The sequence below is a fragment of the Tamandua tetradactyla genome, chromosome 5 (assembly GCF_023851605.1).
Source record: "Tamandua tetradactyla isolate mTamTet1 chromosome 5, mTamTet1.pri, whole genome shotgun sequence".
Lineage (NCBI taxonomy): Eukaryota > Metazoa > Chordata > Mammalia > Pilosa > Myrmecophagidae > Tamandua > Tamandua tetradactyla.
In genome coordinates, this window is record NC_135331.1 from 85,560,922 (window position 1) to 85,577,196 (window position 16,275).

The 16,275-nt window shown below is 51.2% G+C and overlaps 2 protein-coding genes across 4 annotated transcripts in view; both read right to left on the reverse strand.

Annotated features, from left to right (window-relative positions):
- The window catches only part of DHX16 (DEAH-box helicase 16), a 43,185-nt gene extending 38,884 nt beyond the window's left edge, over positions 1–4,301 (reverse strand). The window contains exons 1-4 of the mRNA XM_077161214.1: positions 3,749–4,301; positions 2,302–2,549; positions 2,043–2,205; positions 1,688–1,744 (exon numbers count right to left, since the gene is read on the reverse strand). Coding sequence (XP_077017329.1) covers positions 1,688–1,744; positions 2,043–2,205; positions 2,302–2,549; positions 3,749–3,955 — 675 coding nt within the window. The 5' untranslated portion in view covers positions 3,956–4,301. The remainder of the gene's footprint in view (positions 1–1,687; positions 1,745–2,042; positions 2,206–2,301; positions 2,550–3,748) is intronic.
- A 1,687-nt stretch (positions 4,302–5,988) lies between these two features.
- PPP1R18 (protein phosphatase 1 regulatory subunit 18) lies at positions 5,989–16,153 on the reverse strand. Of its 3 annotated transcripts, none has more exons than XM_077161217.1 (4): positions 16,067–16,153; positions 12,822–14,448; positions 7,536–7,746; positions 5,989–6,916 (listed from the first exon to the last, which is right to left on the reverse strand). In XM_077161217.1, exons 2-4 carry the CDS (start codon positions 14,418–14,420, stop codon positions 6,897–6,899), a joined length of 1,830 nt encoding a protein of 609 aa, XP_077017332.1. In that variant the 5' UTR covers positions 14,421–14,448; positions 16,067–16,153; the 3' UTR covers positions 5,989–6,896. The 3 variants fall into 3 exon arrangements, with proteins under 3 accessions (XP_077017332.1, XP_077017331.1, XP_077017330.1); XM_077161216.1 differs by lacking the exon at positions 16,067–16,153 and adding an exon at positions 15,893–15,932; XM_077161215.1 differs by lacking the exon at positions 16,067–16,153 and adding an exon at positions 15,527–15,684.
- Positions 16,154–16,275: the final 122 nt, after the last annotated feature.

Genomic DNA, 16,275 nt, shown 5'->3' on the forward strand with positions numbered 1-16,275 from the left:
TGTGTAGAATGGAATGATTTCTAAATGTTGTGTTAATTTCTTTTCTTTTTTTGATTAATAAAAAAAATGCTTATAAATAAATGTAAAAGAAAGGCAGAACCCAAAAGTCAGTACCTAGCAATCCCCAGTGAAATAACGGATTCACAAAAAGAATTTGTAGTGGCTGCTAAAACCATTAGATGAAAGGCTGTTGGTAGAAAGGACATCTGCACTCAAAGGCTCAAAACTGAATATTATGTTCCCATAATGTGATGCCATGGAAAGCAGGCATCACCACCCAAGAGGCGTTCTTGGCACTATTTAACTGGAGTCTAAGCAAGTTCTTTTTTTTCCCTAATTTCCATTTTAAACGAAGTGCAGGGGATAGAAGAACTTAATGACACAAGATAAGGCTCAGACAAATCTGGAATGTGAGAAATTGTACTAGGTGACAGACACAGAAACAGAGAAGAAAACAAATAAACTTTAAGAGACCTAACAATCAAATGCCATGCATGGACCCTGACTGGATTCTGGTTTAATAAAAAAAAAGTAGTTATTTGAAAACATCTTAGAAATAAAAAAGCAAAAGTACAAAACCATCTTGGGACAATTTGAAAAACTTTATTAGACAAGCGTTCTCAACTGATATACATGAATTACTGTGCAGCTTCTTGGGTGAACATTGGGACTGTAGTTCTAGAGAAGACTTGGTATTCTGAGAGGTACACCTAATATACTTAGGGATAAAATGCCACAGTGTCTGCAACTCTTTTAAATGGTTCAAGAAAAAAAAAAACCCTCAGTACAAAGATATAGTAAATATTACACAGTAATAGCAATTTTTAAAATTCTCTGTACAGGTGTTCATTGTATTATTCTTTCAACTTTCCTATTTGAAATTTTTCATAATTGAAAAAGAAAAGAAAAATTAAATCCAAGCAAATAAAAATACTATGACACCCGTCACTTTGTGGGTGATACATAAGATGGTTGGTAAGGAGAGAAATGAGGCCCACTAAGCCATTCTAAGGACTCCAAGAGTCTCAAAATTCTAATTCTAGTCTGACCTGACCTAGAAAATCAGGCCTTTAGAAAACTACCTGACCTACCTGGATGCACACCATCAAAAATCTGGACTCATGTATTACAAGGGACTGTCCTTGTCCAGTGAGAGGACCAACTCAGGAAACTGCACAGGGAGATCACAAAGCCACGTGGGGGTGCAGAGATTACATAATATGAAGGTGTTTGGAAATGATGTGCACAAATCAAATTGTGAGCACACCCCCCGAGGGAAGTAGGACAACTATCCCACCTCCGCCCTTTCGCCATCACTTGGCAATGTTCCTTGACAAGTCGCTTTTTGCTTACACCCCATTTAAGTCTCAGGAACAGGAAAGGCTCATCTCTTCCTCACTGATATACTAATTAACTTTGGCTCTCCATGGTTACCAGTTAGGGAAGGTTTGGGATAGCTACCACTCATAGTTTCTGCCCTTGATAACTGATGTTCACCCAATGGCCTTCTCTAAGTCCCTCCATTCTCAGCTGGCTCCTGTCAACCAACCCCCCTCCTCCAAGACCTGACCACTACATCAGCATCTCTACCACATTTCCTTTGCATCCTTTCTCTCTACCCCTAACCCCTGATCAGAAAGTCTTTCCTTTTTCATCTAATCTTGGCTTCCTGGGCCCTGGGACTCACCATGGCTTTCCGGTCTTCCTCAGCCATCTTGAGGCGCTTCTGAGCCTCTTCATAAGCCTAAGAGAAGAAACCAAGAGTGGCGGGATAGAAAGGTAAGAAGCCCCTACACCCACAGTCATTTCCCTTCTAGAATCCCAAGGATCATTCAGATGTGCCTGAGCACAAAATATCCTCTCTCAGTAAGGAATCTCAATGGGTGCAGGAACAGCAGAGTCACCACAGCCAAAGGACCCAAAGGAGTGCTTTCACAGTCCTATGTCTTCCCAGAAATCACCATCTCTAGGAATACATTCAACCTCAGATTTGACTCAGGGATTTTTGGGGGGATTCAGAGGATATGCTGGCCTCTACACACCTTCTTGTCCGACCGCTCCACGACATTGCGAGTCCGATCTCTGTCCCGTTGCCGAACTCGCTCAGCAAAGGCATCACGTTCCTCCAGGTCCTGAAGGCGCTCACGTTCAGTCCTCTCCCACTCATCCTCAGACTCTGGCTTCTTTGTCTGCTGTTTACTCCCTCTGCAACCCCACCCAGGAGATTAAATAAGGGTATCCAGAAGGCTTATCAAACTTCATCCACCTGCCCCATCCTCTCTCACCCTGCTTCTGACTTACTCTGTTTTCCTCTTTTCTTTCTCTGAGGTCTCTTCCTCCTCTTCTTCCTCCTCCTCGTGGCGCTTCTTCCTGAGATGTTTCCGTTTCTTATGCTTCTTCTGGAGGCTTCTCCCAGCCCTACCGGCAATCTCCTCACCGCTCTCCCCACTGTCTTCCAGCAACTTATAAGATCGGTTCTTCTCCAGTAGGGCTCGGGCCTCTCGCTCGGCTACTCGAGCTGGCTTTTCTACTACTGCCTTCTGTGGTACCTGTCAGTAGAGGAGAAGATAAAAAGACATGAACAATTCCTGATCTCTGCCCATCTTACTTAGCCAAGGTTCTTAATTTCATGTCCTTTTAAGGAATTACTTGATCTCAAACCAGACTTCATTCTCTCTCTCCCCACCACATTCACATTATGTCCTTTGGCCTAAGTAGGGTTCTGAGCTTCCTTACAATAAATCATTCACTTAACAAACATTTATTAATGCCTGTTATGTGCCAGGCATTAGAGATACAGGAATAAATAAAAGAAACAAATGATCCTGTCCTCAAGGAGCTTATATTCTCAACCTCAATCTTTAAATGCTCAGCCACTTTCTCCTGGCTCTGTTCTTCCCAGTGATTGAGCCTTTCCTGGACAAGGATTAACAAGCCCCAAGAATTGTTTTACAGAAAACTTCCCCATGCTGGGCACTGGATCAGACCCCAGGAATACACCAGTGAACAGACACCTGGAGTCTCAGCCCTCATGGCATTTACATTCTAACCTCATCTCTTGCCAGGCACCACATGCCACAGCTTTACCAGGCTATTCTGCCAGGTTCTGAATATATGAAACGCGTTCTTTCTTTCTACATTTACAGAGAACTGCTCTGCAAGTCAGGCACTGTTAGCAGTAGAAATACAAAGACAAGAAATACACAATCCGATCCTGCCTGAGCTCATCTTTTACACTTTGACTCCTTCCCCCGACTTTACCTGACAAGGAAGACTTGCCTTCCCTGATCCCTACCCCCATCTTCTCTGCATTCCCACAGCACTTCCCCTATATGTCTTCTACAGCCCTCCTATTCAAAGTACGGCCTGTGGACCAGCAGCATCTGCATCAACTGGGAGATTGACAAAAATGTACAAACTAAGGTCACACCACAGAACTACCGAATCGGAATCTGCATTTTAACAAGGGCCCTGGATGAATCCCAGTTCGAGAACCACTGCTCTCTACCACTTCACTCAGCCAAGTGTAACACAAGTAAGCCCTCCCCTCGATCTTCTCCACTGAGCTGGATGTCCAGCACCTGGCATAATTCCCGGGTGACAAAAGATAAGTGCTTGTGAACAAGCTTATTTAACTCTTCTATGGACATTAAGGTCAGCCTCATCTGGACAAACAAGGGAGACTTCCCGTCTCCCGCCATTCCCACGCCGGGCCCCGCCCCAGTCGCGCTCCACCCCATCCCCACACCTTGTTCCAGAGTTTCAGGGCGAAGTCCCGGGCCGGTCCGCTGAGATCCAGCGTGTCGGTATCTCGCAGGCGCTGCAAGAACTCCTCTCCTGAAGAGCAGCGCTGAGCGGTGGCGATCAGGAATTGGGCCACGTGCCGCTCGCTCATCCCCAGAACCGAGTGCAGCTCGTCCTGCACCCAACGCTCCAGCCCAGCTGGCGTCGCCATGGCGACTCACGCTCCCTGCTCCAGGTCCTGAAGCGCCAAGAGCAGCCGAGCTGGCTGTCAGTCACGTCGGAGGCCTGAAGCCCCAAGTCGGAGCTTCAGTTCCGCAAGGGAGTTCCCTTAGGACTTCATGGTTCGGTTTCCAACCTAAAGCCGTCTTCCAAGACTGCGGAGGCCGGAAGGAAACGCACTTTTCTGGCCTAAACACTACGGTGGCCGAGAGAGTTCAAGCCTCGCGGGACCGTCCTTGAACACGGGGCTAAAATGCTTCCCATACCCATTTCCGCCTCTACGCTGTCTCTCTCTCGCCCCCTGATGGTCAGTCAGTCCTTCGGCACTTCATTCATTTAGTGGACAAATACCGAGAGCTAAATGTGTGCTAGGCAGTTTTAGTCGCTCGGGATACAGCAGAGATCAAATCAGACCAAAAAAATCCCTTGCCGAATTTACATTCTAGGCGGGTGTGGGGGTGGGGGTGGGAAGAGGCGGACGAGACATATAACAAATGTGTAAAATATGTAAGTTCTATGGAACCAAAAATAAAACAAGGTAAGAGAGGAAGGATTCTGTTTCAGATCGGAAGATTAGCACAGGATGGTTCGAAGTGACCTTTGATAGGACTGATACTTGCAACAGGGGTGGATACAGGTTAGTATAAGTTAGGCCCTCCGGGCCGGAAGAAACTTGAAAAATAAAGCAAAACAAAGGTGCCCTCTTTTCTTCTTGCTTTTCAGGAAGTTGTTTAAGACAAAAAATAAAAATAAATCCCCAAGCTAAAGGAATTTTGAGAAATTCACTGGTGGATGCTCATTTAAAAGCAGAACCTGTTACTTGATGCTCTGCTGTGTGGCCTCTGACCCTGCTTCATACTTTTATGGTTAATTGGATTTATCCAATTATTTTATTTCTGTTGAGAAATGAAACATTGTTATTATTCCAATTAACAGCCACAGGTGGATTCATATTATTGACTTTTTGGATGCATTGTTTTCTGTGTCTGAAATGGACTGTGGACACCCGTGGCATCAGAGCTTCTGGGCCAGCTTTCCTGGATCACAGCTGATTTACATCTTTACCCAATTAGCTGCTGCTGTCAGCACTGCTTCCCTCCATACCACAGACTGAACTGGCTCATTCTGTTGATACCTTGCTAGTGAATTAAAGATCTTCGGCATATGCCTAAGATCAACTTTGGGTTCTAACAAAAGGGTGTCCTCTGACTAGGCTGAGAGAGGCATCTTGTATAGTGATAGAGAACTATTGGTATTTAACCACGACTAGGCTGTAGAGCTTAGAAATGACCTGATAAGTAAAATATAGCAGATGCCCCACATTTGTAGAAGATAACAGTTTCTTTGAATTGGAAAAATCCACCATCAACTATACTTAGGGAGCAAAGCTGTGAGTTCTTAATCCTTTAGGAAGATAAAAAGTTGTCTATTCATGAAAACAGTTTTTCAGGAAACTCCACTTCTGTACATACTCACTAAATTTTGCAGCCATTTCTGGGGATTTACTACCTATGATCTCACGTATTGGCACAAATTAGCCACATAGGTTGTGAGTCATACATTATCTGGCTGCTTGCATTGCAGCAGGCTTCTGAATACTGGAATCTTCAACTCAGAGTTCCTCTTCTACAGATTTCTTAGTTCCTTTCATCTATTTATTCTTCTCTTCAGTCATTCATTTTAGAAATAATTATCTTGTATCTACCAAGTGCCAAGCTTGGGAATACTGCAGTTAACCCAACTGGCATGATCTGCCCTCTTGGAACTTTCAGTCTTGTGACATCTCAACTGCCTTTCCTCATGGCTCCAGCTTGTCCTTAGCAAGCCCTATGCAGGGATCTCCCCGAGCCCTTTTTTATACATTAGTGCTACGTTCCTGGCTCATCCCCCATATCGTTCCCTCCCATAGCCATGGCACTACCTCCTCTTCATGGCCAACAGGAAGACAGAAGCCAGGAATGATGAAACCAGAGCCTTCCCTGCTCCCCCATACACTTTTTTTCTCTAAACAAGCAGCAAGGGGAGTCACAGGGAGCTCCATTTTATTACAGAAAGTTAAAAAAAAAAACAACACACAAACAACTGATAAGGAAGAAGCAATGGGGAAGAGGTGAAATGCGTCCTTATTCACCCCACCACTGTACAATTCAATTCAATATCAATTGTGAACCACTAGCAGGAACAGAATTAAATAACTATCTGGGGATTAGGAATTAAGAATCCCAGCCTTTCCTCTTGGGGAAAACTGAGGCATAGTAATACTGAGCAAAAGTGAAGGAAGCCACACCCCCTGGCCACTCCCAGTGAGGTGAATGCAGAGGGCAGAGAGGAAATTCACGTGGACTCAGCAAGTGGGCATGGCTCGTAAACCTGGGACTTTGGCAGCATGGGCTGGGGGGCTGGTGGGGCTTGTAAACCAGGCTGTGGTCAACAGAGAGACAGGAGCTGTAAACACAGGGGTGATGATCTAGGGAAGAGGTGGGAGAAGTGCCTGTAAAGGGATTAAGGGCCAGGCCTGCCAGCCAGATGAGTACTTAAATCCTGCCAGTCCCCAGGGGGGTGATAGGGAACTGAGGAAGACTGTGGGGAGTGTCCCTGCCTGTGAAATGGGGCGTGAGGAGGTGTGTTCCATCTCCACCACATCACCCCTCCCAGTGAGCTCTGTGCTCCTTCCCAACACTTAGGGTTCACTCTCAGATGACCTAGCATGCACCAGCACATTCGACCCACCCACACCAGGGACCATGGTTTAGGGGTGAAGTTGGGCAATTGGCTGTGCCCCCAGAAATAGGATGAGAGGAAAGCCAGTTAGGGGATGTTGGTTGCCCTTCCCTGCAAGGCTCATTTTCAGGATTTATCTGCTCCAGAACTTCTGGGCTCCCGGATCTTCAGTTTTGGGAAGGAGGGAGGTAGAGCCCCATGTGGGAAGATGGTCACCTCCGGCAGGACTCATCTGTGTGAGAGGGAGCAAGAAAGATGGAGAGTGAGTGAAGGCCTCTGCCCCCCTTCCCCAACCCCTCCCACTAATGAAGGGCAGTTGACACTTAGGAAGTCCTATAATGTCCTCCAGGTTTTGATGCTTGCAATCATCAGCGACTCATTTAGCTTGTATTCTGTTCCAGGCAATGTTATAATAACTCATTTAATCTCATAATAGTCCCAGGAGAGGTTAAGTAATTTGTTGTCTACCCATGGTTCTAGGTGCGTGACAACAATTACTCACACCTCTCAACAACTCCAGGAGGTAGTTATTGTTAACCCCCATTTTACAAGAGAGGCCAAGAGAGATCAATTTCCCCGAGGACATACCACAAGATAAAAGTTGAAGTTAAAACTCAGGCCTGTCTGATCCAAACCCTGTGTTTTTAAGTATACTAGAGTGTTCAGAAAGAGCCCTGGTCTTGGAAACTGGAGACCTGATGTGCACTTCCCTTCCCAGGGCCTCAGTTTCCCCGTCTGTGAAAAGAGCTTGTTGGGCGAGAGTCCTGCCAAGCCCGCGCCTTCCCTCCAGTGCAGCAGTGCCCGCTCTGAACACCAGGGGGCGCGCTCGGGCGGGCGGAACTTCTGCTCACCCACTATCAGCGCCTTGGTTCGCAGCCCGCCTTGGAGCTCCCGTTGCAGAAGCAGCAGCTCCTCTTCATCCTCCTCATCGTCCTGCTGGGCCGCTGGGGGGTTGGGGGCACTGGGAGTCTCGGGCTCCAGGCCCAACTCCTCCAGCACTGAACTCTCAGAGGGGTACTGGTACGTGGTCTCAAGGGCCGTTTCGCTGAAGGAGATCTTGAGCTGGGGGTGGAAGAGAAATGGGGGAGGTGATGAGGCCGGCCCCAGAAGCCGGCTGGGAAAGCAGGTAGAAGTTGGAGAGGCAGGGACTCGTCTCCCCTCCCCATCCACTACGGGATCTGGTTTCCCTTTGCATTCAGACTCTTCAATTCCAGATTTTCCCTCTTCAATAATATCGTTTTAAAAACATCAGACTTTGGCCTGTGCTTTGGCAGGAGCCTGGGAGGCAAAAGAAATAACAGGGCCAACGTCGCTGCTGTTTAGAGTGTGGAAGGCAGAAGTATAAAAGGAAATTAAAATACATCAAAATCAGTCTGTGATCAGAACCCAGTCCCTGGGTGCCTTTGGGGCAATCAGAAAGGCGTCCCAGAACAGGTAAGATTTGAGCTGCTCAGCAAGAAAGAGTTGGCTTGGGATTCACCCCTATGAAACTTATTCCTGCAAAGGATAGGCTAAGCATACTTAAAATTAGGCCTAAGATTTACCCCCAGAGAACCTCTTTTGTTCCGCAGATGTGGCCTCTCAGCAGGTGAACACACTCCCCCTCCCTCCTACATGGGACATGACTCCCAGGGGTGTAAATCTCCCTGGCAATGTGGGACAGAAAGCCCTGGATGAGCCGCAACCCGGCATCAAGGGATTAAGAAAGCCTTAACCAAAATGGGGAAGAAGGAAATGAGACAAAATAAAGTTTCAGTGGCTGAGAGATTACACAGAGTTGAGAGGTTATCCTGGAGGTTATTCTTATGCATTATATAGATATCCATTTTTAGTTTATGGTGTATTGGAGTGGCTGGAGGGAAGTGCCTGAAACTGTAGAGCTGTGTTCCAGTAGCCATGCTTCTTGAAGATGATTGTGCAAAGATACAACTTTTATAATGTGACTGTGTGATTGTGAAAACCTTATATCTGATGCTCCTTTTATCTATGGTATGGACAGATGAGTAAAAAAATATGGATAAAAATAAATAAATAATAGGGGGACTAAGGGGTAAAATAAATTGGGTAGATGGAAATACTAGTGGTCAATGAGAGGGAGGGGTAAGGATATGGTATGTATGTGTTTTTTCTTTTTTCTTATTTCTTTTTTTCTGGAGTGATGCAAATGTTCTAAAAAATGATCATGGTGATGAATACACAACTATGTGATGATATTGTGAGCCACTGATTATACACCATGTTTGGAATGTATGTTGTGAAGATTTGTCAATACAAATATTAAAAAAAAAAAAGAAAGAGCTGGCTGAGAAGTGAGTCCCAGACAAAAAGGACAGGCTCATTGGTTTCCATAACCTCAGCTCTTTGCTTTTCCCTGGGAAACCAAGGGCCTTTGACACCTTGTCCCTCATGCTCTCCTCTCTCATCTCTTACAACTGGAGAAGACGCAGAGCAAGGGGACCTAGTACCTAGGAGAGGTTAGGAGACCCATGGAAAGGCCCAGAGGACCAAAAGACCTTCCCGTAGCTCACGGGGAGAAAGAGGAAAGTCCACACAAACAGAGGGAGGGGATGGAGAGAGCTCCAGAAGGGACAGACAGTGAGAGACAAAAGGCTAGAAAGGGGATCTGCAGGGGGCAGAAAATCCTTCATAAACACACTGTCCTGAGAGCAGGCTGAGCCCTAGCTGTCCTCACTGCCTTTCTACCCTTTCCCTTTGCCCTCCTAAGATCAGGGGGAAGGGGCAGGGTAGAATTAATTCTGGACGCCAAAAGGATTAGGGAGACCCAAAAGGATTAGGGAGACGAAACCAGAGGATTCCATGTGAACTGCTTGGAAGGGTCCAGATGATCTACTCAGGCCTTCCCTGGAGTCTGTTTGGAAGACTTGAGGCTGGGGCCCTGAGACCTTGAGTCTCTGCACAAACTGGAGTGTGAGAAGACAGAAGAAAAAAAGGTGGCTAGACAGGTGATGTACTAAGGGCTGTGACACATGGGTCCCAATGGGAAGCTGGGACTCAGAGACTGTTGCTCTTGGCTCCAAACCCTCCAATGGCTTCTCCACCTCGCTGGGAACAAGACAGAAGCCTGACCATGGCCTACAGGACGTTGTCCAGTGAACCACTGCCCCCTCACCTCTCAGACTTCCTCCCCCCTCCAGCCATACCAACCTTAATTTTCTGCAAGCCCACTAGGTGCCCTCCCAGCTCAGGGCCTTTGCACTGGCTAGTCCCTCTGCCTGAAACACTCTTCCTCCAGGTAAACTCCATGGCTCCCTCCCTCCACATCAATCATGCTATTAGTATATTCACTTCCCCCACCTCCTGGCCCTCTAGGTTCTACTTATGCCTTGCTCTATTTTATTCCTCCATATTCACTTAAGACCTTCTAACTTATTAAAGAATTTGTTATCCTTGCTATCTTTTTGCCCTCCACAAGGGCAGGGATTTTTGTCTGTTTTGTTGACATAGCTCAGCATCTACAGAACTGCCTGGTACATAATAGGTACTCAGTCCATGCTTGTGGAATGAATCAATGGGAACATGAAACTTGTGACACTGGGTAAACTAAGGTTCATCTAGACTTCCAATGAGGTCCCAGTGGAGGATCAATGCTGGGGAACCCATAGGGGGAAGCCCAGCCTGCATACAGCCGACCCCTTAGTCCAAGCCTGGAGAGAAGCTGGGAGAATCAGTGATAACAACCAGTATTCCCTTACATCCCAGCTTCCTACAAGGGGCCACCGACCAACAGTTGTGTCACTGGCAGATTTGACCAAACCTCTGGGAATCCATTTCTGTTTTATTTTCATATTTCCCCCCACCCCACCCCACCCCACACTTTGGGATAACAAGTTCCCCCATTTATTAGCCACTCTCTGAAGAGATTCCTTTTATTTGCTCTCAGTCTATGCTTGTCTCTGTCCACCCCCCCATTCCCTCCCCCCCACCCATCCCCACCCCCACTTCTGACTGGGCTTCTCAGGAATGCACAACCTTCATGGGGGGGGGGGGGTGACTCACTCATGTCTCTCCCATCAGCTATATAAGGTCACAAGGGGTTCCAGAGAAGGAAGGGGCTGTTCTCTTGGTCAGAGGGGACTCTGGGGAGGGACCCCAAGCACAGCCTGTCCTCTGGGCTGCAGTGACAGGGATAAGTTTACAATTATTTAGGGAAGGTGGGGGTGGGGAGTGAGATGCTCTTATCCTTGAGCCAGTGGGTTGGGGTAGAGCTGGGATGGGACCTGCCAGTCCTGATGAGCAGGATGCTGAGAGGGGAGAAGGCCTAAGAGAGGGTAGAGGTGAAGTGTTTGGGTCTAGGGAACTGTGTCTGCTTCTTCCCCACCCCCAACCCAGTGGCCGCTTCCTTATTCTCTCACCACATCCTGAGCACAGTTCTGGCAGGCCCACAGCCCAGTGTTCCCCACTCTGCCCCGCCAGCCTTCCGGCCCCCACCCCAAGCTTCCTGTTTTGGGCGATCTGCTTCCGGCTCCCCTATTCCCCTCACCTAGGTATAGTCACCCTCTCAGGTCCTGCCCTGCACCAGGTTCCTGGCTCCCTTTGGACAGACGCTGAGCTTTGGGCCTCAAAGATACTTGCCTCCCTTTCCTTCCTCCCAAAAGGCACAAGCCAACCTCAGCAAGAAGTCACCTTTCTGAAAACCTCCCCCTGGTAGTCTCCTGACGTACCTCCTTTGCATTCGCCCAGTCCTAAGGGGAAGAGGCTGGTAGCAGAGGGGCCAGAATAGACTGTCCCAGGGACCATGACTCAGGAATAGGAGCTCAAGCTACACGTGAAGATAATTTGGGGACCAACGGACCCTCAAAGTTAACTCAGACTTTTGGTCCCTGTGGTTTTCCACTGAAAACTAGGACACAAAAAACAAAATCCAAGGAGGAGACACCCAGAATGAGGATGGGAGAACAGGAAGGGTTTCCCAGCCTCTGGGGAAATGTGTGTGAGGTGGAGAGCCTTTTGCCAGCTGAGTGTGGGACCTCTCGTCCACACGAGATCTTCCAGCTGGGAACTTGGTGGTGTGTGTATGGAAGGAGGAGAGCAAAGGAAAGGGGGAGAAGTCGCCTGCTGCTCCCGCTTACTTGCTTGTCCTTACTCGAGTGTAACCTCTGACTCTTTGCCGGCCTCAGCCCCCACTGCTGTCCCCAACTCCCACTGTACTTCTGGGCCAGTCCTGGTGTACAACACTGTGTCTCCAAATTCACTTCTCTCTTTTTCTACCCTATGGGGAGGGAGAGGCCAGGGTGGCAGGAAAAGAGGGGAAAACCAATTGCTTAGCAAGTTCTGGAGAGGGAGGGGAAGTCCATAGAAAAAGGATGAGGGAGTAAAGGGTGGGGTATTTGGAAAAGGAGAAAGCCTTTTTTGTCCCAAGAGAGAAGGGAGCACTGTCTGATGCAGTGGCCCAGCTGGGGGTGTGCAACCCCGAGGTCACCCACTTCAAATGGGCTCTGTGTGCATCTCTCCCGTGGGGCAACTAGGGGTTCAAAAGCCTTCTCTCCACTCTTTGGCCAGCCCTGTTCCATTCCTCCCTCCTCTACCTTGGATGCCCCACTTAGCTCTGTTCCCCCACCCCACTCCCACCCCCAATCTTTGGGCTATGAGACCTTCGTCTCTTGACTCATCTCTGCAATTTCTCCCTAGAACCTGGCTCCCCACCGCCTCTGCCTCCCCAGACTTCTTCCGCTGACATTCTCTCCCCTTTAAGGCTGTAAGAGCCTTCTCCCCGGTGATCCACCCCCGATTCAAGGTTCTTGGGCTCACTCATGTCTTCCACCAGATGGGCTGGGATGGGTCACAAGCTCAGAGGAAAGAAGGGAAGAAAGGGGGTGGGGGTGGGGGAGAAACTCACAGCCTGAGGGAAGGGAGAAAGAACAGCTTGGTAGACCTGAGACACACCCAGGGAAAGCCTCTGATTGTGGGGCAGGATCCTTGGGCCCCAGAAATGAATGGAAAAGGAAGGCTACAAGGAGGAAGGGTGTGTGAACAGGAGGAAGGGTGGGGGCAGTAATTAACAAGAAATAATAGAGGAAGACAAGAATACAGGGGTATAAAAAAGAAAGACAGAGACTAAAGCCCAGAGAGAATTAGCAAGTGGGCTTCAGAGGAATCTAGCTTGTCTGCTCTCCTACCTGTTTGTGATGTCTTTCGGGGGACCCCTTGACAAGGCAGCTGCGGCTGAGGCGGAGGTAACCCCCCAGGACCAAGATCTCCTCAGCAGTCGGGTACCGCTTCTTCCCAGCCCCGGGGACTGCAGCATCAGCTGTGGCAGGGGCAGCCGGAGCGGCTGGGGCTGCAGGGGGCACAGACCGCCGGGGGTTGACTGTGAAGGTGTGTCCACTGCGGCGGGGGGCCCCCATCCCTGGCCCTGGCTTCACCCCATAGAACAGACGGCTCATGAGGGGATCCCCTGGGGGTTGGGGGGCAGGTGGGTCTGGGGGTGGGGGAGACAGAGGGGCTGGTGGTGGGGGCCGGAGTTCCACCACTTCCTCTTTCTGCTGTCTTGGGCCTCCTCCGGTCCCAGCGTCCTCTGGTGGGAGGGGGGAGGGCACAGAGCAGCGGTTCTGCAGGGTGTTCAGAGACCTGCCCTGAGCCCCCGCCTCCTCCTCCTTCGCGGCCTCCCATTCTCCAGCGTCTACCTCAGGAGGTCCCAGCCTCTTCTCAGCAGACTCTGAAGGTTCTGGTTTCTGCTTTTGAGTCTCTATATCCCTGATTGTCCATTCTCGAGCCTTCCCTGAGTTCAGAGTCCATTTCCACCCTTCTGTCAGCCTCAAACTCCTGTCGCCATCCTCCACTGGGCTTGGCCTCTGTTCTGTGGCCTCCACGCCTCTGGGACTGATGTCAGAAACCTCTCTGGTCAGGATCTCTGAGAGTCCTTTAATCTCTTCTGGTGTTATCCCTGGAATTGGCCTCTCTTCTTTTCTCCCACATTCCTCTGAACAGTTGTTTTTCTCTTCTGAGGTCAGTCTCCACTCTGATGCTTCCAGCTGTACCAAGCTCTCTTCCTGAGACTCTCTAGAGTCAGGCCTCCATTTATGGGTCTCTATCAGACCCAACTTCTGGATACCAGGCTCCCCGGGGCTCAGTCTGCTTTCCACCACCTCTGTTCTCCTGGGGCTTTGCTCTTGAGGATCTGCCAGTCTCAGACTCCGCTCTGGAGTCTCTCCAGGGCTCAGTCTCCATTTCTGCACCTCTAATAGACGGGAGCTCTCTCCTGGGCTCTGCCTCCAGTCCCGAGCCTCTGAAGGCCTGGGACTAGACTCTCGGGCTCCCCCTATACCCAACCTCCTCTCTCTGGTCTCCCTGGGACTGAGCCTCTCTTCTCTGGACTCTCTTCCTTTGGGGCTATGATCCCGAATCTCCCCAGGGCTGGATCTCCGCTCCTGGGCCTCAGCAGGCCTTCTCTCTGCAAGCAGCTCTTCAATCCGCTGCTGCTGCTGCTGCTGCCTCTCCTGTCGGATAAATCGATTCTGATGCACTGGACCGATGGCCTCCAGGAGGACAGCAGACTCGTCTGGGTCTGGAGGTCCCGCCTCTGCAGTTTCCGGTGCAGGGCTAGGCTCCCCAGGGGCAAGCCCAAGCTTGGCCCTGCGGCGTTCCAGGAGCCCCCTCTTCCAAGCTGGCATCTGGGAAAGGCGCTCCCTCTCCGCCTTCTCCCGGCCACGCACTGCTGCCTCCTCTTGCCGGCGCCGGGCTAACAGCTGTAGTTTCCAGTCGGGGATGGTGGTCATGGTCGCTTTAGGGTGAAGGTGGGAAACTCTGGGGGCAGAGGACAGGAAGAAGAGTTGGTGAGAAAGGCCCCGGGGGAGAGAGGGGGGTGGTGGTGAGAGGAAGTGGGGGGGGGGTAAAGTGGGAGACAGAGAAGAGGACAGGGACTGAGGGTGAGGACAGAGGGAAAGAGGGGAAGGGTAGAGAAAGGGAAAAAATTGAGAAAGTGCGAATAAAAAGATATGTGCCAAGTTGGGGTGGAAGGGAAGGGAGGTGAGAGGAAGAGTCGAGATTCTGGGCAAAGAGGGAGGAGTCAGATTTGGTAGCAGAAGGTTAAAGGGTATTTAAGTTCGGATGTGGGAGAGAAAAGGGAGGGTAAAAAGATAAGTTGGGGTAAAGGAGAGAGGCAGATCAGAGAAAAGAGAGGTTGGAAGTGAGGCGGGGAGATTGCTCAGGAGAGGCCGCCTCACCGCTACCCCGGGGGGAGGTGAGAGTGGAAACCGAGGTTAAAGAATCCCGCGAAAAGGGAGCGACGGGACCTGAGTAGGGGGTGGGGATGGGTATCCGGGAGATGAGGAGGGGTCTGAGAGTGCAGAGGTCTAGGGGGTAAGGGGAAATCAGGTGATAGAGGGGAAAGGCGTTTCAACGCGGCCCCAAAGCTCGCGGCTCCCCTTCCAGCTCCGCGCGGGCCACGCCCCTCGGCCCCCACCCCCCACCCCCCCCCAGCCCCGCACTCCGCCCCCGAGGCGGGCCAGGGGAAATACCCTCCCGGGGGACTCTCCGAACCCGGTCAGCGGATCTGCCGGCGTGTTCCCAGAACCCAGGTGTCCACCCCCACCCCGTTGGGTCACCACCGCCTGCCTCCCCAGCTGGCCGCGCCCGGGGGACCCAGGCGTGCCGAGGACGGGCTCCGCGCCTCTTCCCTCCAGATCCAGCAAGTCCTGGGCCCCGGTCCCGGCTCAGGGAGCCCGGACACAGCCGCCCATCCCCACCCCACCCTGTCCACCGCACAGACAAGACAATCTCGGCACAAAGAGGAGACAGTCCGAGGGCCGGGCCGGGGACGAAAGCGGGCACCGGGACGAGGAGACACTCTCTCCCCAAGTCTGAAGCCCGCAAATCAACTCACACGGCCGCGGGGCTCCCGGAGGAGGGGGATGCGGAGAAGTCAGGCGTCCGGAGAGGAGGAGAGGAAGAGGAGGAGAGAGGGAGAGAGGGAGATCCGGAGACGGGAAGGAGGGGAGGAGGGGGAAAGGAGGAGGGAAAGAAGGAGCAGAGGAGGAGGGACGAAGACAGAGACCTGGGGGCCGGGCGGGGGGCGGCGACCGCTTTGTCTGAGGACAATGGGGAGAGGGAAGGGGGTGCGGAGCGGAACCAGAGGAGGGGGCGGGGCCTGGCTGCCCCAGCCCGGGCGGTGGGAATTCGCTTCGGGTCTCCCCTCTTCCCGCCCCAACCCCTGGCCCTCAGCTCTCTGTCCTCTGGGGTCCTCACCCACCCCCACGACCCGTAGCCCTGGAGGCTCCAGTTCGCCGACCCAGGGCGGCGGCCTGTGACTCAGGCCCCTCGAGGGACTTGGGGAGGAAGCGGCAGCTGCTCTGAGCCGGGCCCGCCCTTCCCATCTCCCGCCGCTCCTCCCCACGCCTTTGCCTTCCCCGCCAGCCTTTGTTACTGTGGGGTCGAGGGCCGCTGCCGCCGGGCTGTAGGAGGCCTGCTGGAGACCGGGGTAGGGCGCGGGAAGGCGGAGAGGGAGGCGCCCAGAAGCCAACGGCTTTGGAAGCTCACTCCCCTACCAAAGTCGCGGTCCCCTCTTTTTAGCCTCAAATCGTGCCCTATGCGTCCTATGGTCTGCAGCAGGGGAATTGGGGGCGCTCCAGAAAG